The 21,682-nt window shown below is 59.4% G+C and overlaps 3 protein-coding genes across 3 annotated transcripts; 2 read left to right on the top strand and 1 right to left on the bottom strand.

Annotated features, from left to right (window-relative positions):
- Positions 1–721: 721 nt before the first annotated feature.
- THITE_2122463 (uncharacterized protein) lies at positions 722–5,402 on the top strand. Its single transcript, XM_003657032.1, has 4 exons — positions 722–739; positions 815–2,795; positions 2,850–2,918; positions 2,992–5,402. The coding sequence occupies exons 2-4, from the start codon at positions 1,163–1,165 to the stop codon at positions 4,782–4,784; spliced, it is 3,495 nt and encodes a 1,164-aa protein (XP_003657080.1). The 5' UTR covers positions 722–739; positions 815–1,162; the 3' UTR covers positions 4,785–5,402.
- Positions 5,403–10,662: 5,260 nt separating this feature from the next.
- On the top strand, positions 10,663–13,020 carry THITE_2122458 (uncharacterized protein). Its single transcript, XM_003657031.1, has 2 exons — positions 10,663–12,174; positions 12,246–13,020. The coding sequence occupies exons 1-2, from the start codon at positions 10,952–10,954 to the stop codon at positions 12,481–12,483; spliced, it is 1,461 nt and encodes a 486-aa protein (XP_003657079.1). The 5' UTR covers positions 10,663–10,951; the 3' UTR covers positions 12,484–13,020.
- Positions 13,021–14,509: 1,489 nt separating this feature from the next.
- THITE_2122457 (uncharacterized protein) lies at positions 14,510–21,329 on the bottom strand. The gene is made up of 3 exons (XM_003657030.1): positions 21,285–21,329; positions 15,957–21,227; positions 14,510–15,898 (listed from the first exon to the last, which is right to left on the bottom strand). Exons 2-3 carry the CDS (start codon positions 21,184–21,186, stop codon positions 14,742–14,744), a joined length of 6,387 nt encoding a protein of 2,128 aa, XP_003657078.1. The 5' UTR covers positions 21,187–21,227; positions 21,285–21,329; the 3' UTR covers positions 14,510–14,741.
- Between the last annotated feature and the right edge of the window lie 353 nt (positions 21,330–21,682).

Genomic DNA, 21,682 nt, shown 5'->3' with positions numbered 1-21,682 from the left:
TCGCTGGTAGAGCGGGCGTGGTGTGGTTTGGTGAGTTGTGTTGTAACACGCTCGAGATTCGAGATGGTGGTGGCTTCCCTCGGATTATGCAATCCCTGCTCGCCTGCTTGGTTTCGTACCGCAGGAGGTGTCGTCACTGTCGCCAATGCGTTTAGCCCCACTTCAGATGCGGGTAATTAATGTAAGGTATGGAGTGTACTAAATACAGTGCTGTGAGTTCTGATACCCGAACAGACGTGCTATGAGACATAACTCCTTCGAACTTGAAAAAGATCTATGGGTTGAGAAAGAAAAAAAAAGCTGACCTTATATTTAGGCATGTAATAATAAGAGTACAGCCTGAGCAGCAGAGCAAATTGAGATTTCATCTTTCTTACGCCTGGGTTGGTGCTGTGGAAAATCAATTGTTTGCAGCAGTGACAGGCTCGTCAAAATACCGTAGCATATTACGCTGTAACTTTGGTCGATGCGTTACGGTGAGGGGCTGCTCCCCACACTAAGCACACTACACACATGCGACGCCCAAGCCACCTCCTGTGCTGCTCCGCTGCTCCGGGTGAATTGCTGCCTGGCAGAGTCTGAAGAACTGCGACAGTGCACAAGCCGACCGAGACTGAGGCAAGAACACTTTGGTGGTGAGTGGTGGCTGTGTGACGCGGGCGCAGCCAGTGGTTCATGCACTGACGTCGGCGATCGAACGCAGCTCTTGGCCGGCTTTGCACGTTAACCAAGGTTAGTTGTAGGTATTCATTACGGCAATTACCTGGTAACCTAACTAACTGCGAACCGAACCCCTCCGTCACGCCCCGACAAGCCAAGCCCAAGGCCAGCCAGGGACTGCCCTTGGACGCAGCAGCCGATCTCCATCAACCGTTTGAGATTTTGGGCCATCTCGCATTCTTCGCCCACACAACCTGCTCGCCTTACGCAAGCGCGAGCGTTGTTTACGTTAGGCACCAGCTCGCTGCGAGTCTTTTCGCCGTCTCGCAACCGAGCTACGCTCCTTGTGGCGAATAATTATTGTACTGACGTTAGCTATTTGGCTCGCGGGAAGCTCAAGCTCTGCGAGCCCCGCCGTGGCTTCCATCGCTTCCACCCCTGCCTCGACCGCCTCGACTGCCGCCGCTGCCTGCGACCGCTGCTGGCCACGAGCCGCGCCACCATGTCGTTCAAGGTCAAGGCCCTGTATGAATACACCTCGAGCCACGAGGACGATCTCAACTTCGCCGTCGGCCAGATCATCACCGTGACCGATGAAGAAGACGCCGATTGGTACGGAGGAGAGTACATCGACGAGGCCGGCACGAAGCACGAGGGCATCTTCCCTCGGAACTTCGTTGAGAAATACGAGCCCACTGCGCCGCCCAGGCCGACAAGGGCGCGGCCCAAGAAGGAGGCCGAGCCTGCTCCCGCCCCCGTCCCTGAGACTGCTGCCCCTCCCGTCCCACCGCCAGAGTCCTCGCACCTTCAGGCTGCCCCAGAGCCCGGGGACACGCCGGAGCCGGTGACCGCCGGCTCTCCTTCGGAGACCCTCCCTGCTGCCCCGCCGGCACCGGCGGCTGCGCCAGCGCCTCCCGCGCCCAAGCCGGTCGAGCCGGCGCAGCCTCCTGCGCCCGCCCCCGCTCCGGCGCCGCCCGCCCCGCAGCCTGCCGAGGTTCCGTCTGCGAGTTCTCAGGCTCCCCCGAAACCGGCCCCTTCGACGCCCAAGCCCAGCGGCCCGCCGCCCGTTTCCGAGAAGCCCACGAGCAGCTCGTTCAAGGATCGCATCGCCGCCTTCAACAAGGCTTCTGCCCCGCCGATCGCCCCGTTCAAGCCGAGCAGCCTGAGCTCCGGCAGCTCCGCCTTTATCAAAAAGCCCTTCGTCGCGCCGCCCCCAAGCAGGAACGCCTACGTCCCGCCCCCGACCCAAGTGCCCGTCGCCAAGATCTACCGCCGAGATGAGGATCCGGAAGTAAAAGAGCAAGAGGCCGAGGCCCTCGAAAATGCGGGGAAGGCGGGGCTTGTCCCTGCGGCTTCGACGAACCAAGGCGACGCTGCCGAGGACCAGCCCAAGCCCATGAGCTTGAAGGAGAGGCTGGCGCTGCTGCAGAAACAGCAGATGGAGACCGCCGCTCGCCATGCTGAAGCCGCTGCCAAGAAGGAGAAGCCGAAGCGGCCGCCCAAAAAGCGCCTTGATAGTCAGGACACCATCGAAGGCGAAACGGGAGAGAGAACCGAGGAGACCCGCAGGACGTCCACAGACGAGGCGCACCCCCCTCGCCTGGCCCATCCGCCTCGTCGTAAGTCTTCCAAGGGAGCGGAGCCCCGCGACGGTAATGAGGCGGACATGTCCGGGGCCGGCGAGACAACTGAGGGTCAGGAGGATGTCACGGAAAAGGAGGACAGCGATGAGAAGGCCGAACACGTTGCCACCGTATCCAAGCAGGAGGACAGTGACCAAAATGAGGAAGAGGACGAAGAAGAGGAGGAGGAGGACATCGACCCGGAGATCCGGCGCAAAGAGGAGCTGCGCGCGAGAATGGCCAGAATGGCCGGCGGCATGGGCATGCCCGGAATGGCCATACCCCTGTTTGGCGCCCCCGCTCCGTTGCCTCCCAAGAAGAAAAAGGCTGCGCCGGAGAAGCGCGCTGAGGAGATTGAAGAGCCGGCCTCGCCCACGGCACGGGCGGCTCCTATTCCCCTCCCCGGGCTGATGCGGCCTCCACCTCCGCCAGAGGCGAGGCAACCTGAGGCGGAAGAAGAGGAAGAGGAGGAATCCCGTTTGAGGACTCCGCACCAGGAAGCCGCTCTGCCCGGTACGCCGACTGACCATGTCCGTGAGCAAAATTTGTGGTTGCTGACAGTCGCAGTCCCGTCGCAAGAAGCACCTCCCCCTATCCCTGTTGGGAGACCGGCTCCGCCCCCTGTGCCTACTGACTGTGAGTATCGGCGTGCCCACCGTTTCCTTCCTTCCCTTCTCTCCATTGGAGGACTCTTATTAATCTCGTAAAGCCCGTCCGCCGCCGCCGCCTCCACCTGCCTCTGCGGCCATCAAGTCACCGAGCGAAGGTTCGGCCTCGGGTGATGAGCTTGGGGAGTCTGACGCTCCACAGCCGGTTGCTCGAGCTCCGCCCCCGCCCCCGCCCGCGGCAGCGGTGCCACCGCCGATTCCCACGTCACCCCGTCTGTCTCAGGACAGCGGCGCTTCTCTTGACCAAACATCCCCTTCCTCCCCGCGGGAACCGGCACCGAGCAAGCGCAACAGCAGGCCACCACCGCCGCCGGTTCCGAGCTCTCCGCCAGCCCCGCCGCCTGCGCAGACAAGGCCGCCTCCTCCGCCGCCCTCGGCTGCGCCGCCACTGCATCGGACCTCAACCGGGGATTCCAGACCGCCGCCGCCGTTACCGGCGGCACACAGGGAGAGTGACGACGGCGAGGAAGAGGAGGTTACGGAGTATGAGGGGGATTACGACACTGACATCGCTTCTTCTGTTCCCCACAAGGATGCGCTCAAAGCCCATCAGCGTGACTCGAGCTTTGAGGACGTGGTCTCCCCGCGGTCTCCCACCGCAGGAGCGCCGCCCATCCCGATCGGAGCGCCACCGAGAGCCGGGCCGCCGCCGGTCCCGAGTCAACCCCCGCCGGAGACTCGGAGATCCGTAGACGTTCCCCGATCGCCCCCACCACCACCGCCGCCGCCGCCCAAGGAGACGCCCCGCTACGATGATGACTACGACCCCTATAACTACACGGCGCCTTCCCAGGGCATTCCCGCAGCGCCCTCGTACCCGATGCCGACGCCCCCTCCGCCTCCGCCTTCGAGGCACCAACAGGAGGACATGTTCTCCTTTGAAGTCCCCTCGTACGGTGGCTCTCAGGTCCCGAGGTCCCCCCCTCCTCCCCCGCCTCCTGGTCGGGCTCCGACACGGCAGTCAATCGATCACCAGCGTCCAAGCATTGGCCGTCGGTCCGTGGATGTCACTCGCCCGTCAATGGAGTCTAGCTTCGTTGCGAATGACATCGACCTAGCCAGCCAGTCAGGCTGGTGGCTGCAACCTAACGGTCTCCCTCCCCAGCTCCACGGTCGCAAAGATATCTTCTTCGAGTCCGAGGAGTCGAGCGCCGCCGACCCGCACCAGGGCGGCAAGACCATCGTGACTCGCGACATCTACGTCCTCTACCAGGACTACTCACAGACCGTCATCACAGTCCGTTTCAACCCGCAGGATCCGTCCGACGTGCACCTGGAACAGCGCCACGAACCACCTCCGCGCGCTCTGCGCCAGGACCAGCTCGAGCAGAGCTACGAACGCTTCGGCCGCGCCATCGGCGAGGCTGCTGCGTCCAAGAAAGACACAATCGTCGGCGACGGCACGCCGCAGGCACTCGTCTACGAGCTGCTGCGGCCCTTCAAGGACGCGCTCCTGCCCGTCGGCACGCGCGCCTACGGCGCGCTCGTGTACAGCAACCTGGCGAACGCGAGCACGACGCAGAACGACGAGATCCGGCCGGGCGACATCGTCAGCATCCGCAACGCCAAGTTCCAGGGCAAGCACGGCCCCATGCACGCCAAGTACAGCGTCGAGGTCGGCAAGCCCGACCACGTCGCCATCGTCGCCGAGTGGGACGGCACCAAGAAGAAGGTGCGCGCCTGGGAGCAGGGCCGCGAGAGCAAGAAGGTCAAGGTCGAGTCCTTCAAGCTGGACGACCTGCGCTCCGGCGAGGTCAAGATCTGGCGCGTCATGCCCCGCAGCTGGATCGGCTGGGAGGCGAATGCCGCCGCCGGCGGGCAGGCTGGGAACTAGGAGGCCCTGCTGGCGATGCAGATGAGGGATCCGAGGGGGTTTGCGGCTGGCGGAGATCTGGTGGGCGTGTTGGTTAGGGTGGCGTTGAGTGCGGGGTGCTGAGTGTGGGAAGGGTGGTGTTTGAAGTTGGGTGTCTGAGTTTGAGTTTGAGTATTGAGGCTGAGTCAGGTCCATCATCAGCAAAGGCAACGCAAGGCGACACGGTGCAGAGCATATCGCCCCGCTGTGGAGGAGAGGGCCCAGAGAGAAACAGTTTCGATTATACATTTAGCACAGCACACTCTCCCCCCCGATGCTTGTTTAGCTAGTTTGTTGCATCATTATGTTTACTGGTTTGTTTCACCTGCCGCCTGTTGACTTGCCTTGTCGTGTTTACTTGAGCGTGCTGGTGTGCTAGTTGTTCCGCCGACGGCTAACTGCGAGCGCTGAACTCCCGGGCTCATCATTTCCACCAGGAGGCCACCTCTTGGACTTAGTGTTTGTCGCTCATTTCACGCACTCCGTCCAAACGAGCCAGGCTACCTCCTCCCACCCAAGACTCCTGCCTGGTCTACTCCCTACAATTAGTGCGGCAGGGCATCTCAGGAACAGAACGTTCGCGCCCGACTTCCGCTTGAGCCACTAGTCTCAACAAGCCAGATCCAGAAGAGAGACAAAAGAAAGCGATGCTCTCAATCAACCGTCTTACCGTCCTCCTCTCTGTGCAGTGAGCGGCATCACAACCCCCTGAATCCCAACAACTACTTTGCTCCCAGTCAACATCGCCTGGACCGGACCCACGCATGCCTGACTACCACGGAATAAGGCACCACCCGTTGCAGAACAACACATGTCAAATTAAGGAGGCATGAGGCCGATGAAGCCCCTGACCTCCCTACCAGGTACATACATAGGTACCTGAGTCAGCTACTGCATGGATGCCCACTCGTGCGTACATCGTACACCGTACGCACGCCGCCCAACGTCTGTCTGTGCCTGAAGTGCAGGATAGGGATGATTTGTGCAGGATAGGGATGATTCGAGTGCATTATTGGGCCCGGGGGAACCGGAGGGAGGCGGGTTGGCTCGAATTGGGTTGGGGGGTTGGTCGGGTTCCGTAGGGAAGGGTCTACTCCGTGATGGATGTCTGCTCTACCTGGCTTAGCCTATCCTAACTAACTTACCTACAGGTAGGTATCCTACCGTGTCTCCAATCAGCCCCTAGTCCCACACCCTTTCTTCACTTAGCTGTCGTTGTTTGGCCTGCCAGCATGGACAAGAGTGCTCGGGCAACGACCGACGACTGGTAACGGAGCCGGCGGCACGAAGACTCGGTTAGTCAGTTACTGTTACAGTTACGGAGTAGGAGACCGAACGGTAGGCGCAGCGTCGCCCGCAGACGAGGAGCTCTGGTGTGTATGTAGGTAGGTAAGGTACTTACCGACGAGGCACAGTTGCCCCCTTTGGTACCAAGGTATGTACGTGGTGAGGGGAGACATACACTTCACAAGAGGATAGGAATGGCAGGCTTAGGCCGAACTAGGCCTGGATCACCCGAATCTTGTCATGCGTATGCCATTACACGACATACAGGGCCAAGACTTGTTACCGATGTGTATGTGTTACACTATCGCTGGGAGAGTAAGAGTAAGTGACTGCCCTGCCCTGCGGCATCGGCCGTGCTAGCACAATTGCTATTTTGGCTGCTGGCCGGCTACTAAATCTGTGGGGTGGTCTGGAGTCTGGACATTCCTGTTGGAGCTCATTCTTCCTCTGCCACACTCTGCACCGCGGCCTCGATGGCGGCCCGGTCAGATCGCGGGGTACCGCGGGGGGAGGGGGAAGGGGGGCGGGGGGGTGGTTAGGGAGAATATTGGGGATGGGGAAGGGGGTCGCAGCTGGGGAATGGGTGGTGAAACAGGTGAGAGGGTGAGTGCGGGATGAAGGGATGGAAGGATGTGGAGGAGTCGGCGTCAGTCTTACAGGCCACATGCTCGGCCTGGAGAACTTCCTTGGCCTGTTGTGTCACGGACATTTTGTGTACCTCGTGGGTGCCGGACTTCGTGCAACTTGGATTCGCGATAGAGTTACTTACCAATTCTTGATTTGATCTGATATCTCGCCGCTGATCTCCCTCCTGCTCTCGTTCTGTAATGGCTCGCTCCCGCGTCTGGAGACAGGCCGGCACCTTGATGGCCAAGCCCCAGCATCACCACCTCCCTCTTTCCCAGGATAAGCAAGTTCTCCGCAGCGCCTCTCCGCTCCGTCTTGCAGATCCATCGACCAACATGCGGCTTGTGTCAAGCTCCCATCACAAGGGTCGAGATGGGTCCGCTTCACATTCCCTTGCGACAGACTGGTCCAGCCTGCGCCTCAAGCAGGAGATGGGGTCAACGCTGAGCCAAGAATGGCCTTCGTTCAACAACCCTCTGCCAGACACGACCAATTGCCTCCACTCAACTTGCGTCGATGATACTTCAGGGTCCAATAAAAGAAGTCGCGCATGCACGCAGCAGATCAGCCCGTCTCTCGCCAAACAGCCACATCGAGGCTGCAATCCTCAACGGTCAAGCTCACGCAGTTGATGGACCCGATATGGAGACCCGTAGCCAGTCAACCATGACCCTTGAATCGAGATGCGGGAGTACATTGAGTAGTGCTCTAGGAGAGCCCTCGATATCATGCAAAGTTATCCCGCTCGCACCTCGGACGGGAAGAAGGAACGAAGGGGTGGAAGTCTCGTCGTCGGGGAGACGGGTGGACGAACGAATCAGACACTGCCAGTTGTTTGGCAATGAGAGCGTCTCCGAGCCAACCAGATCAGAACCGCCACATCCAGCCTCGCGAGAGCGTCTCCCGAGGCGAAAGGATGCCATAACCCCGATAAGCGCGATGTCCGGGTTCCCCTTGCTTGTGCGCGCTTGACAGGACAGGACGAACGAGTGGGAACTTGCTCTTTCGAGACGCCGAGAGGTTGGATTCCGGAGACTCGAGAGGCGAAAAAGGTAAAGAAAGGAACTGTGGTTGGAGCACTAGATGCAGCAATCCCGGTAGCAATCGTGTTAGAAGGCCACTTACCAGCTCAAATTGAGAGATCAGAAGCAACGAGGGAGAGCGATTCTGGAACTGACTCGCTTGTCTCATGAGCGCTCGATGAGAGCTCAAGCTGGCGCTTGCCAGACCGGGTTGAAAGCGAGTATAAAAAATGCACAGTTGGACATCATGGGGTGGGTTACCGCAAGCAGCACATCCGACGATTTATTTCGTGATCGGGCAGAAGGGCAGCTTCCCCTTCTGCACCCTCTGCAAGTCACGAACACCAACGACTGCACTTGTAAGACCCGTGTCCGGATTGGCCTTGTGTGGCACCCGCGCGTCCCAAGCTCAAACACCCGCGGCAGCGAAGATCGACACCCGGAAGTTGCGAACTGCAGCCAAGCCCATGAGAAGAAAATCCGAGCGCCAAGCCGTTGCTCCGGATTGCACAGATCAGTGGTGGGCTGCTTGTCTCTTTCCAGCCCGAGATTTCGCGAACGATGGACGAGGCAAAGAGTTCATCGGTCACTTCACCGGGCAAGGGCGACGCGGATTTATGAGACCACTATCCTGACGCTGCGATTACCCACAAAGGGGAGCAAACCGGATTGAGATCGGCCAGCATGCAACCCGCGAAAATTGACGCCTGTTGACGCCCGACTCAGCATCCCAGGATGAGAATGAACCAGGTCAAGTCTGAGAGGTCACAGATATTCGAATGCCGCTCCGGCCAATGCCGGCCTGGATATTAGCCTCAGGATCGGGGCGACAAAGTGGTAGCAGCTTGCAAGCAATGAGTCGCGAACTCGAGCTCTGCCTGAGACGACGACGACCGAAGCAAAAGAGAGACGTCCTCAGCCAATGGCGAGGAAGGCTGGACACGTGCCTGCGCGCACTGGATTCGGCGCCGTGGTCTGTCTCCTCGACGAATGAACGCTTGACACAAGTCAACATGGCACGGCTGTGCATGGATGGATGCAGCAGCGAACAGTCCGTCTCTCGTCTGTGGAGAGTCCCATCTGTGCCAAGCGCCAATAACTAAAGGTCGAGTGTGAACTTCGTGGAGGTACGGAATACCGTGGTAGGTCGTTCATATTTTGGCACTTCCAATTGGGGCGACAGAGCCAAGTTTGGTTGGGAGTTGGGCTCGGAGCGCTCGAAGGGCCGTGGCCCGATCTAGGCGACAACCTCGAGATTGCCGACTTCGGCGTTGTGGTTATGCATCGCCCCCGGCAGAACCCCCTACGCAGCATCCACGAAGGTTAGTAAATGGATATGGAAAGCGAAGAAAAAAAAATGCGATGCCCCAGGGTGACAAGGGCCAAAACTCCCACCTCCGTGTCTGGGGGGCGGGTGGGACCGGGGGGTTGGGGTTGGACGAGGCAGCTTGGTCCGTGGATATTCGGCGGATGGCTCACAGCCAACGGTTCGGGTTGGCGCGTACAGCCTCAATTCGAGTCTTTGAGCAGTGGCTAGTAAGGCACCGATCTCCATTGCTGGCTTGTTGGGCAGCCTGGCATCGATCGTGTGCCGAACAAATTGGCAGGAAAGGAGCGTCAGTGTTTCGAATGCCACGTACGCCCTGTAATTCGTTGCCATGTTGATGTAAGCAACTAAGCAGGATCTGATTGCGCACATGCTGCATTGCTGTGGCATGGATGAGACAGCAGAGGCGAATTTTGAGAGTGCCAGCGACCCGGGACATCTCAACTCCTTTCGAGTACGAGCGCTGCACTTGGCACCCGGATCGAAACTGCTGCCATGGCACTTGCCCAAGGTGCAGGGTTGCTGCGCATCAAGAACAGAATGGAGTGCCGGAGTCAGGAGCGACCAAGACGAAACGCCGCCGCCGTCGACTGAGGGTGGGATGATAAGGTTTCCACAGTTGCAGGAAGCATCTGGCACTTTCTCACTGTCGGAGGCGAGCGCTTTCCGGACACGCCGAGTTAGTGTAGTGTACTGGTAAGGGTATTGGATAGTTTAGATGGAAGTCGCGCTGCTGGCGCGGGTGTCAGACCACACATTGGAAGGTGCGTCGCTGCGGAGGCGGCAGGTGCCATCAAGCCCGGAGCTTGTGGAGTGGATGTAAAACTAAGGTACCGCTGTGGCAACAGCACCCTGGCTTCCTCGCCCACGCTACCCAAGTACCTTTCGGCTGTCCCCCACGCGAAGAGTGACTTGTGACTCGCTAGAGCGACCCCAGCAACCGGCGACTTCCCAATCGGTCGAGGTTGCGGGTGCTCTGGCCAATCACAGTGGCATCATCGGACCCGAATTTTCAGCCAATGGCGGGCATCGGGCAGTGTCGTAAGCTCCTGCCACCCTCCGCGCTGCCCAGTGAAAAAGTGCGCTGCAACCCCCAACCAGACTGTGAATGGCTGGCTCAGCACGTCCCGCCATCCCGAGGGGCAGGTCCCGGGCCTCTTCTTGATGGCCGCGGGGGCTGCAGCAGTCAGATCCATCAGGTCGTCGTTGTGCACTCCCGGGTAGGTAAGGTATGTATTCCGTTGACAGGAGCTCTGCTCTGTCCAGACATGGAAATCCCGCGTGGCCGACTGCTTAAAAGCGTTCGCTCCCGTCTGCCGTGTCCATTGCGTCGACGGTTCTGTGCCATTGCGCCGTTAACTTAGCCAGTCTGCATTCTGCAGCAGTCCGCCGCTTCGCTCCACGGTGGACGTGCATGTGAGCTGTCAAGTGCCAGCTTGCGCACCCTGACCCTGCACGACTACTCTAGTACTCGCGGGCCTGCCACTGCATCCCACCTGTTCGTCTGTCCGCCTGTCGCTCTGGCAGCCGCCAGCGAGCTCCCCGCGTTTAATGCCCGACTCCAACCTGACACGCAAGTCACCTGCAACCATCGACACCGCAGGCGCACTGCGCTGCAGCCCGCGGCACGACCCTGCACCGCGCTGCAGTCCTGCAGTCCCCGGCACGGCATGCCGGAGCTCGGGCCAGTGCAAGCACATGCCGGCGACCCGTTGAAGCTTATGCATACCAGCCCGGTGCTTGCATGACGCCTCGGAGACGCTTCTATAAAAACACCATCCACATCCCCAAACGTCCGAGCTGGAAAGGAATCCCACTTTCTCCTCACAATGGTTTCCAGCACCCCTACACCAGCCTCAGCAAGTACACCGCACACACAACATACGATGGCTCCTCCTCATCCGACAAGGAAACCCTCGAGCCAATCTTCCTCCAGCCACGGCTCTCGGGCCCGGAGGAGCAACGACTCATATGCTTCACAATCTACCGCCCCTACCTCACTTTACTCTTCACCCCGCCCCTCAGACCTCAAGACCTCGGCACAATCCACGTCCAGCGGAGCCCGCTCTGGTGCTGCTAGCCACGAACGGGACTACGACTCGCGTGACGATGTCGGTCCCGACACTTCGCTCTACCCCCGCTCATCCCTCGACTCGTACGCCTCTACCACGGCGTCGCGCGAGGACTTGGCCTACTTGGACATGGACGGGCGTCCGGACTATGACGACGGTGCGATTCCGCCCTTGCCCGAGTACCGGTGCGACATTGTCGAGCCCAACGTCCGCGTCTCGACCCCTCTTCACTTTGCCAGCCTGTACCCCTCCCTCAACCGCCTGACAATACGGCACGACGAGTACACCACCGACGGGAATATGAACCTGCGCATCGACACGGTGCTGACGGACCGCAAGAGGACCGCCGTTCAGCTGTTCCACCTGCGCATGTACGACCTAGCCAGGCGGGAGTTCTCACTGCGCCGCTATTCGCGCGACTCGGGTCGCGAGGTCTGCAATTCGAAGCGCAAGTTCATCGAGCCCGCCCCGGCGAGGCCCAGGACAGCCGAAGAGAGGCCGACACTGAAGCGGTCCATGTCGGCCGCCCTCAGCCGGCTTGGTGGTGGGAAGCCGGCCTTGCGCCGGGCGACATCAAGCATCGCGGTGCCCGGCCGGCCCGGCACCGGCTACTCGACTTGCGCTGGCAGTGATGAGCTGCATCTCGGCGGGTCCAACCTGTCTCGCCTCTCGCTGGAGAGTCGTCTGATGCCCGGCAAGGCCCGGCGGCCGGTGCCGACCAACACCATCAAGCTCGAGTTCAGCAATTATGCCCGCGTCGACGTTACCCGACGCGGCGGCAATGGCAGCAAGCGCTACGACTTTGAGTGGTGGGGCCATCGGTACAGCTGGAAACGCGCCGTCCACAAGCAGCTTGGCCTGGTGTCTTTCCACCTTGTGCGCGACGGAAAGACGGGTGCGCCGGTCGCGCACATCGTTCCCGAGACAAGGTCACCGAGCCAGATCCTGGCCGACGAGAATGCCGGCGGATGGGTTCCGCCATGTTTCATGTGGATCGCGGACAAGACCGTTGTTGACGCTGTCACGGATGTGGCTGAGTAAGTGAAAGACATCCAAATTTTTTTTGCCGATGCGTGGACGCCCATGTGCTAACCCCACTTTCTCTCAGCGTCATCATGGCCACGGGTCTCATTGCGCTCGTTGACGACTGCATCCGGGAGCGATGGCAGACCAAGAAGGCTCACCGCATCCCAATGCCGTTGACCACCAAGACCGTCAACCTGGACGCCGTCACCCCGAAAGCTATCATGCAACATGTCTTCGGCCGCCGGAACCCGAACAACTATCAGCGGCCCCCAACTCCGGCCAGCCCGCTGCGATATGCGGAAGCTGCTACGGCTTACTAGATTCCGGGTAACCCGTGCGCTCATACTTTCGGCGGCACCCGGCGAGCCGGATGAAGTTGGAGCCGCTGCGGCCCACTCAGGACCGAGCCCCTGGTTCTGTGCCACGTGTTGCTGCCCAACCAGAGGTCAACACTTTCCGAGTCACTCATCTCAAGTTTCAACCTCCCAAAGTGTGGTACTTGTTTTGCAGGCGTTATCGAGCACACTCTCTGCTTTTCACTTTGTCCCTCGCGATCTGGTTTCGCGACTTCATCCTGGACCTCTACAGTAGGTTGCGGGGCTTCGTTTTTTCTTCCAAAAGCCGTTTGCTCTCATTCTTCTTCTGTTGTTACTATTATCTTTCTACCCTGCCGCGTATTTCTCAAAGATTGCTACGGTCTACAGCACTCTCCTGGAACAGGGTTGCAAATACAGTTAGCACTTGTTGGTGTTGCGTTGGGTTATCGGAACGGAGCATTGGGCGGTGCATGGGACGGGGTGGCGAGGAGTTGGTTGTTTTCACGCTCTTCCTTTTTCGTTTCTCCCACAGGCATTCTTGCTTGGATTGTATGGTTGGCTTTTCATCACGGCATCCATTGGAAGTGTGGACTGGGTCAGGTTGAAATCCGGATGGTCGTTTCTTGGAGCACAGGAGGTCGGATCAGGGCATTGTTACTCAGGTGCATGGCGGTGCTCATTGACTATGATTGGAGTGATGTATATTGGATAATGTAGTTACGCACACACACGGCAGCTTAGCATGCATATGGAGCATTTGTGCGCTCCTCAGGACAGGTCAGAGTCATTCCATCCTCTCCGGGGTGCCCAGGAGGCGGGTGGATGACATGACAAGACATGGCAGACGCCAATTGATCTCCTTTGTCAGCCACCGTTTTTATCTGGTTGATGTTGGCAACGATTCGTAGAGCCTGACATTGTGAAGCTAAAAGCAAATGCTACACAGTCCTCCCCGACTCGCAACCTTGCGCAAACTACCAAGGTTCAAACAAACTCACCGAGCGACATCCGCCATCCTCCCGCGCCCGCATCCGCACCTCCCTCCCCTTGTCCTTCCATGACACCCGGGTGGACGGATGTACCCGTACGACCCTTCCCCTCCCTCCGCTGGCTACCACCACCGGAGCAATCATACGATATCCTACGTTCTGTCCCCAAGCCGAGACGCCGAAGGAAGAATTAAAAGAGACGACTCACCCTGCGCATGCGCTCAAACGGCGAGTGATGGTGCAACAGACATCATCCCCCAAGCACACCCGACCCCCTTATCCGCAGGCAAGCCAGCCACAGCAGCCACAGCGGCACGATGAGGTAGTATATACACAGGGTTCGATGTAAACATCCGGGGAAGGACCCGCAGAGGGATGCCGCGTACGTACACACCTTACCTATCAACTAACTACCTAGCGTACAGCACGTTGTAGCTGGCGATGGCAGTAGTTGTAGTCAGTCGTACGTCTCAGCTTAGTACTTACTGTACATACAGTAACGGATCACCAGCTTTGCAGCGGAGGAGGACCCTGCAATGATGAACATGGCTGTGGAACCTGGACAGCTAGCTCACCTACCAGACTATGAGCGAATGGCGTGAGAAATAAGGGAGACGAAGCAAAACAAGGAAGGATATGATGAAGGATGAGAGAGCGGATAAGGTAGGGAAGGAGGGAAAACAGGGAAAGCGCATGAGAATGGATGGGGATGGGGGTAGTAAGTACGGTAGGTAGATGGGGGAAGGTGGAGATAGGAGTTGAGAGCAGCAAGTTAAAGAAAGGCAGGGCCGCGAGAGAACGAAATGCATGGAGGTTGGTAAGCTGGGGAGGGAGGAAGCGTCGGCCGGCTCCGTCTCGCAAAGATCTACGCGAAAGTTGCTACGAAGGAAGGAGTCGAGCCACTCACTCACTCGTATTGCTGCACGTCACTCAGCTTGAGCATCCAACCTCATCTGGCTCGTCGGTTGACTTGTCATGCTCCGCGAGGAAGAACTAGGCGTTGAAACATCGGAACGTCTCTTCCCGGGGACAGCCAGACACCCAAGAAATACACGATTGCAGGAACAATTCCAAACAGAAGTGGCAAAGAGATGTCTATTGTCTAACTCTAAAGACCAATCAGGAGCCCATTACACGCGAATAAGACCACACGCATTAATATGATCGTAAAAAGCACATAACTTTAGCAGGAAAGTTCCCTCCTTAGGATGCAACAGTGAATCAAAGCCACAAACTGCCCAGCGTCTTGACTCCCCTCAACAAGCATGTCGATCACTCCGTGTCGACCTCAACACTGTGGCCAACGCCGTTCACGAGAATGGGCTCCCCGATGACCTCGTCACCGCCGGTCGCCACTGCCTGCGCCGATGACTCACTGCCGTCATCCTGGTACTGATCCCAATTGGCCAGGATGTTGGCGATTCTGGGTGAATTGGTGAGGCGGTAGACCTCCTCAAAGTACTCCTTGGTCAGCGCGAACGGCTTGGCCGTCACGTTGGGGATATATTTGCCAATCAGCTTGGCGGGGTCGATCGTCGTCTTGTTGATCTTCTTAAGAAGGAAGCTGCGGAAAGGCTTGACGCCGGACCGCAGGAATGTCGAGTGGAACGGCACGTCGATGCCCCTGAGCGGGATCGTCGCGAAGCCGCGCTGCAGCTCCAGAGGCGTCGGCTTGCGCAGGGTCTCTTCCGCACACCCCTTGATAATCTTCACAAGTTGCTCTTTGACCTCTTCGGGCAGCATCTCCCGACGCAGCTGCTCAATGTCGATCTTCTGCATCTTCAGGAAGTTGGTGACGCCGGCCAGGGTGTCGAGCGCCCGGAGATCGCCGGCGCAGACGTACTGCATGTTGGCGATGTTGTAGTTGACGATCTCGAGGAGCCAACCCGTCGTTTCCGCAATGTTGTTCACAACGAACCGCAACGCCTCCTCGTTGAAGGTCTTGTTGATGCGGCTGGGGTTGACCGCGCACATGCCATAGTTGGAGCGGCCGGACGCGTCCCGCTCGACCGCGACTTGCATGGTCAGGCCGCGGTAGAAGACGACCGAGACAAGGGACTCGATGGGCATGACGTCGGCGAGGGCAGCAAGCGCCGAGTACTCGCCGAGAGAGTGGCCCGCAAAGGTGCTATCGCGGGGAACGAGCCCCTTGGCTTTCATGTCTTCGAAGCTCGCCTTCTCCATCAAGGTCAAGGCGGGCTGGGTGAACTGCGTCGCCGACAGCAGACCATTGGGTGAGCGGAACGTGTACGAGGTTGTCTTCTCGGTGATCTCCTTGAAGATGCGCTCCGACTTAATCGACCCATCCGCCATCACTGTCTCGAAGGTCATGTCCATGTAATTCTTGCGGATAAGCTTGCCACGCTTGCCCCCGAAGTGGATGGTGAGCTCCTTCGGGTTGTTCTTGACGATGTTCGTGATGGCGAAGCCTGGTCTCTAGTTAGCACAATACGAGCTGCGGGGCGGAAGACGGGAGGTGGCACTCACCGTAGGTGTCCATCAGGTACTTGTCCGCACGGTCCCAGACCTCCTTGGCGACCGGGCTGCTGGCATAGAGGTCCATGCCCATCCCTTGCTCCTGAGAGCCCTGGCCGGTGAAGACATAGGCGGTCACCGGTTGCTCGATCTCCGCCTCGCCGAGCAGAACCTTCTCTTCCGTCTCCTTGTTGAACGTCTCGACCTTGATGATCTTGCGGCCCGCCACCATGCCCACGTGCTGCAGCTTCACGCTGAGATCGTCGTTGGGGAGAACCATGCCGGTGAGCGAGGCGTGGAAACTCCGGACGCGGCCGATCTTGTTCTCGGCAGCCCACGTTTCCACTAAACTGCGCACGGCCGCGCTGGTGTACATCCCGTGAGTGATGGTTCCAGGCAGGTTGGCATACGCGGCAAAGACGCGAGACACGTGAATGGGGTTGTAGTCCCCGGAGACTCGAGCGTACGTCTCGTTGGAGGCTGGGGCCCGAAGCTGGAGAGGCGTCTTCCCGCCCAGCGGAATCGCGTTCGCGAAGTTGACGGGCTGCTCGATGGCCGATCCGTGTCGCTGGAGGTAGTCAATGACCGGGTTTCCGTGCGACTCGCCAGCCTCATAGACGACCGTGGCGACCTGCTTGATCTCCTTTGACGGCAGCTCGAGGAGGACCTGGCCCCTTGTCTCGACGTGACTGAAGACAGTCTTGTTCTTGAAGCGCACCAGGCTGTGCAGACGGAAGGTCAGGGTCTGGCCTTCGAGCCCGTCCTTATCCTTCCATACCGCGAGCTCACTGACGACGTCATCATCGAAGACGATCCACTGCTTGGAGCGAAGGACGGCGACGTCCCTGGAAGTAGCCAGGTGAACCTGCATAGGCGTCTCAACCTTGCGCTGGAAGGTGTTCTCGAAGTCGGTGTACACACCGCGGTACAGGAACTGCGACGTGACCTCCATGACAGCCTTGCCCTCGCGGGTGATAGTGCCGCAGACCTCAACCATCTTGCCAGAGTCTTGGTTGACGACGGCGTTGATCTGAGCCGTCGTGTGGACCTCGTCGCCCTTCTTCAGGGGCTCAGCACCGGGCAACATGCGGAACTGATTGGAAAGGTGCACGAGCTTTAGAAGATCGCCATCGATGGTACGCGGGAAGATCGGTTTCGTGATGGCCTTCCAGCCGACCACGATCGCGAAGTCCATGGGTGCGTACATCGTCTTGCCCGGACGGTCCACGAAGGCTTCGCCGGTGTTGCCGACCGCGTGGACAAACTCGTTGATGGCCTCGCCAGTGATGGTGGTCTTGCCGCCATCAAACTTGCCGGAAATGGAGGCATCGAGATCGAGCGGATCTTCGCCGAACCAGGCACGCCAGTAGAACTCTTTGATTCTGTCGTTGCGACCGTCCATGATCTCATGAATTGGCGCGTAGCCGGCCTCTGGGCGGTATGTGAATCGCAGCGGGAGGGCCACGGGCTTGCCGAGGGCACTGGTATCCTTGATCATGCTGACAACGATCTCGTTTCCGCCGACGAGCTTGGCCTCGATCACATCGACATAGCGGTCATGGCGCGGCTGTTCCTTGACCAGGATGACAGTTTTGGCGGGGTCGTTGGGGTGGAGAATCTCAACGAACAGACCCGGAGTCGGTGCAAAGATCTTCTTCATCGGGTTCGTCTGGTACTTTTGCCCCTGAACGATGACGTCGGACTGGAGAAGAGCGTAGCGCCAGTTCCGGGTTGGACCGGCCAGGAGCGAAATCCACGACTCGAGGGACGGGAGCTGAGCTGACGGGGATGATGATAGCCGATAGGTGTTCCTGGCGTCGGTGCAGAGGGTTGCCAACCCGTCCACAGGGCGGATCTCGGGCTTGATGGAATCGCCACCGAGGTACTCGACCGTGGGGATCTTGGACGCGTCGTTCCCGTATAAATCACGGGTCAGACTCGCAATGTGACCGTTGTGTATGCCGTCAAGGATGTCTTTGACCGGCTCATCGACCTTGGTGGAGTGCTTTGCAGCCACCGGCCCCTGGAGAATGCAGGTTCTCTCGACGTCCTTGTCGATGACGGCACCGAGATCCTCGGATTGCCAGAGAGAATCTTTCTTGAAGAAGAACTCGAAGTTTTCATCAAGCGCCGGCACGAAAGTGACGGGCTTCTGTCCGCGACGCTGGCACAAGAGCAAGAAGTGTTGCACATCCTGTGCGTTGATGAGTTGCGTCTCGGCATCCGGGTAGTGCGACAAGATGCGCTCGACAGCAGAATACGGCTCGTCAAGGTCTGCGTAGCTCTGAAGATGCGACGGCTGTCCGGGAGAAGTCGTGAACCGCTCCTCGACGCGATGGATGAAATCGCCGGTGAGCTTGATGAACGAAGGGTCGATCCAGCGAGCCTCATCCTTGACGTACAGGAGCGCAACCATCCGGCGGATGACCTCGCCATACGTCATGTCTTCGAGGTCGACAGCCTTGCCCTCCTTGTTCTGGCCGAACCACACCTTCTGGAAGTCATTGTTCAGCTTCTTGATGATGTAGTCCCGGTTCTTCTTCAGCTCGGCGACGCGCTTCTCCCTGGGGAGCGAAAAGATCTTCTTGTCCATCTCGGCCCAGAAGAGGACGCCGCGAGTGGCCAGCTTGTGGATCGGCTCGCCCATCTCGGACCTCACGGTGATGACACCGCCGGCAGGTCCCTTGTATGTTTCCTCCCATTGGCTATCATCGACGCCCGGGGCCTTGACGATTGCCTCCTTGGCAGCCCTGCTGGTGTGGGCTTCCTTGGCAACCATCATGCGGCTGCCGAACAAGCAACCGTCGTAAGGCATCGGAGGATAGCCGAACTTGGTGGACCAGGCGCCGGTGAGGTAAGGGTACGTGTCCTCGGCGCCGCCGAAGCCGCTGCCAGCGACGAGGATGATGTTCTCTTGGCGGCGGATGCGCCCGTACATGGCCAGGATGGGAGCGTGGAAGTCCTCGAATGAGTGGTGACCACCTCCTCTGCCACCCGTCCACTGGAGAATGACGGGAAACTTCGGGTTGGCTTTGGCGATGTTGATGACTGATTGGATGGCGTCGGTCGAGCCGGGCTTGAACGAGATGTGCTTGAGACCTAGGGTCTCGATGTACTCCTGCGCAACCTCGATCGACGGGACGCCAGCACCGATGGTCAGGCCTTCGAGCGGGACCCCCTCGGCCCTGAGCCTGCGAAGCAGCGGGATCTGCCAAGCCATGGCACGAGGGTTGACGTAAATGAGGTTGACGCTAATGCCGCGGCCGGGCGGGATCGCCTTCTCGATCTTGGAGATGGCCTCCGTCATGGTCTTGGCGTTGTAGTAGCCGCCGCCGGCAAGCTCGATGTGGTAGCCGGCGTTCATGGTCGCGGCCACGAAATCCCAGGGAACCGTGGCGGGAGTCATGCCGGCAACCAGGAGCGGCGGCAGACCGAGAAGGCGGCTCATCTTCGTGTCGACGTAAGTGCGGCCACTCGAGGTCTTCACGAGTCGTGGACCATATTCCTTGACCCAGTCAACGGCGTACTTGACGGCACCCTCCTCATCGCGGTCGAAGAGCTCCGACTTGTACCCGACCTCGCTGGCGGTCCCGCTCACGGTTCCTGCCAGGATGACGCGGACGCCGGTGCCCTCCTTGTTGCGGCTCGTCAGGACGCCAAGGCCCGAGATGCCGCCGGGTCCAAAGTCCAAGATGTGTGTGGCGCCCGGGAAAACAGTGGCCTTCTCCCAGTTAACCGGATCCCTCGTGATCATGCGGACCAGGGCAGGCACGATGTTCCCAGACTCAACCGCTCGGATGTCTTCGCCAGTGTGAGTGTCGAAGACGGGAATGGCCAGACGCCCAACATCGATCTGGACGTCCTTGAGATCCTCGGCAATCAGGGCGGCCGCCTCGGCGAGATAACTGCTGTGGAAGGGCGCCGTGATCGGCAGAAACCGGTTGACGAACCGGATCTTCCTCTGCGTGTGGGGGATCCTGGTCTGATCAAGCCCGGTGGGCGCCTTGACCTTCCGGAGCTGCGCGTTGAGACCGCACAGTGATCTGGGCGGGCCAGCGACGACCATGTTCCGAGCGCTGTTGACGAGCGAGATGAAGATATGCTGGTCGGGGGGGAGGTATTGGTTCGTCTGGTCAATGTGCCTCTGCACATCTGCTTGGGGAAGGTCGCGGATGCTCAGCATTGGCGTAGGGACGCCCTCCATGTTGGCCACGGCGTCCTGGAGCAGGGATGGACTCATGGAGGTGATGGGGAATGTTTGCTGGCTGCGCGCGCCGATCCAGAAGAGGATGGTGAGGGCGGTCTTGGCGATCTCCCCGAACGACTCCCACGAATCCGCAGCAGCTGTAGCGGCAGCAAGCACGATACCCTGCGAATGGCCCGTCGTCCCACTAATCCTCTCTCGCAGGGCGCCAGGATCAATGCCAAGCACTTTGCAGGTGACCTGATAGTGCGCCAGCTGCACGAGACCGATCAGCGGGAAACTGACAGGGGCGGAGATCAGGTAGTCAGTGGCGGGCGTCGCGTCGGGGTGGTGCAGCCAGTGCATGATGTCGAGACCCTTCGAGTATAGCTTCTCCGCGCTTGGGTGGCTGGACAAGGTCTGGAGGAGTTCGGCAGAGGAGACAACGAGGTCGCTGACGAACGACGGGTAGGTCTGGTACAGCTCCCTGAGCTCCTCGAAGTATTCCTCAATGTTGCCCTGGCCACCGAAGATGCTGTAGATCTTGGCCGGCTCGTCCTCGTCGGCGGCCGCCCGCAACAGCGCAGATTCATGAGGCTTGATGGGCCTGTTTGATGCCGCCCGGGCAGCGAAGTAGCTGCGGATCACGCCCAGCTTCTTGGCCTCGATGCCGGGGAGCGTCGCCACGACGGCATGAACATCATTTCCCTGAAGGAATGACCTCTCAAACTCGTTGAAGATCAGTTTTAGCACCTCGCCGGCGGGTCCTTGTGCCTGCTCCTCGCCCTCAGCAACCTCGCGGGCGACGAAGCCCATGTATCTGGCCACGAGCTCGGGAACCGAGGACGGCTCATCATCCTGGGCGAGTTCGTCGGTGGGAGTGGGCAGGGTCGCCACGAACTGCTCCTTCAATCGAGACGCGTGGAAATGGAGGGCTAGTGGTATTGAGAAGGTAGCCTCGAGAGAGCCGTGGGAGAGGGTGAGGGGCCGGAGGGAGGTCGAGGTACGGGGCGTGATGGCGCCCGTCTGAGTGCCAGTTCCGTTGCCGTTGCCGTGCATGATGAACGAGTCTGTGAGGGGTATCTAGGAACTTCGTGGTGCTGTTTTCGGGGTCAGCGATACACGCTTGCTCCTGGCGCGCGAGAGCGCAGACATACCGGAGAGAACCTGGAAGTAGCTGAAACTGCGGCAAGCAGCGAACGGAGGAAAGGGAGAGGAGGCAGATCCAGGATTGCCCAAAGGTGACTCGAAAGACGGTCGAGGTGGGACAGGACCGGGGTTATTGTAGTTATTCAAACTCCTCCCTTGGCCCGGGGGGGGTGTGCGTGTGTGGTTGGTGACAGGGAGAAGAAAGAACGGATCGAGATGCGAGAGCCGTAGAAGGCAAAACGCAAATTGTAAGTTGCGGGCGCTCTTCTCGGGCCCTGCGGAACACCGGTACAAGCTGCAAAAAAACATCAGCAGAAGCCCCTCGTTTGCGGCGTGAAAAAGCGAGGGGCGAAGCAGTGTGGTGGGCAGTGAAAATGGGTTCGACTCAACACAAAAAGTACCTACC

Source organism: Thermothielavioides terrestris, chromosome 5 (genome assembly GCF_000226115.1).
Source record: "Thermothielavioides terrestris NRRL 8126 chromosome 5, complete sequence".
Classification (NCBI taxonomy): domain Eukaryota; kingdom Fungi; phylum Ascomycota; class Sordariomycetes; order Sordariales; family Chaetomiaceae; genus Thermothielavioides; species Thermothielavioides terrestris.
The sequence above is the reverse complement of the archived record's forward strand: the minus strand, read 5'-3'. Positions and strand labels throughout refer to the sequence as shown.

Bases quoted from the DNA above. Each gene is read 5' to 3' on its own strand.
- THITE_2122457 (XM_003657030.1), bottom strand. From the start codon at position 21,186: ATGCACGGCAACGGCAACGGAACTGGCACTCAGACGGGCGCCATCACG. The intron at 15,899-15,956 runs GTGAGTGCCACC...ACTAGAGACCAG, and splicing joins GTACCTGATGGACACCTACG to GCTTCGCCATCACGAACATC.
- THITE_2122458 (XM_003657031.1), top strand. From the start codon at position 10,952: ATGGCTCCTCCTCATCCGACAAGGAAACCCTCGAGCCAATCTTCCTCC. The intron at 12,175-12,245 runs GTAAGTGAAAGA...ACTTTCTCTCAG, and splicing joins GCTGTCACGGATGTGGCTGA to CGTCATCATGGCCACGGGTC.
- THITE_2122463 (XM_003657032.1), top strand. From the start codon at position 1,163: ATGTCGTTCAAGGTCAAGGCCCTGTATGAATACACCTCGAGCCACGAG. The intron at 2,796-2,849 runs GTACGCCGACTG...TGACAGTCGCAG, and splicing joins CCAGGAAGCCGCTCTGCCCG to TCCCGTCGCAAGAAGCACCT. The intron at 2,919-2,991 runs GTGAGTATCGGC...AATCTCGTAAAG, and splicing joins GCCCCCTGTGCCTACTGACT to CCCGTCCGCCGCCGCCGCCT.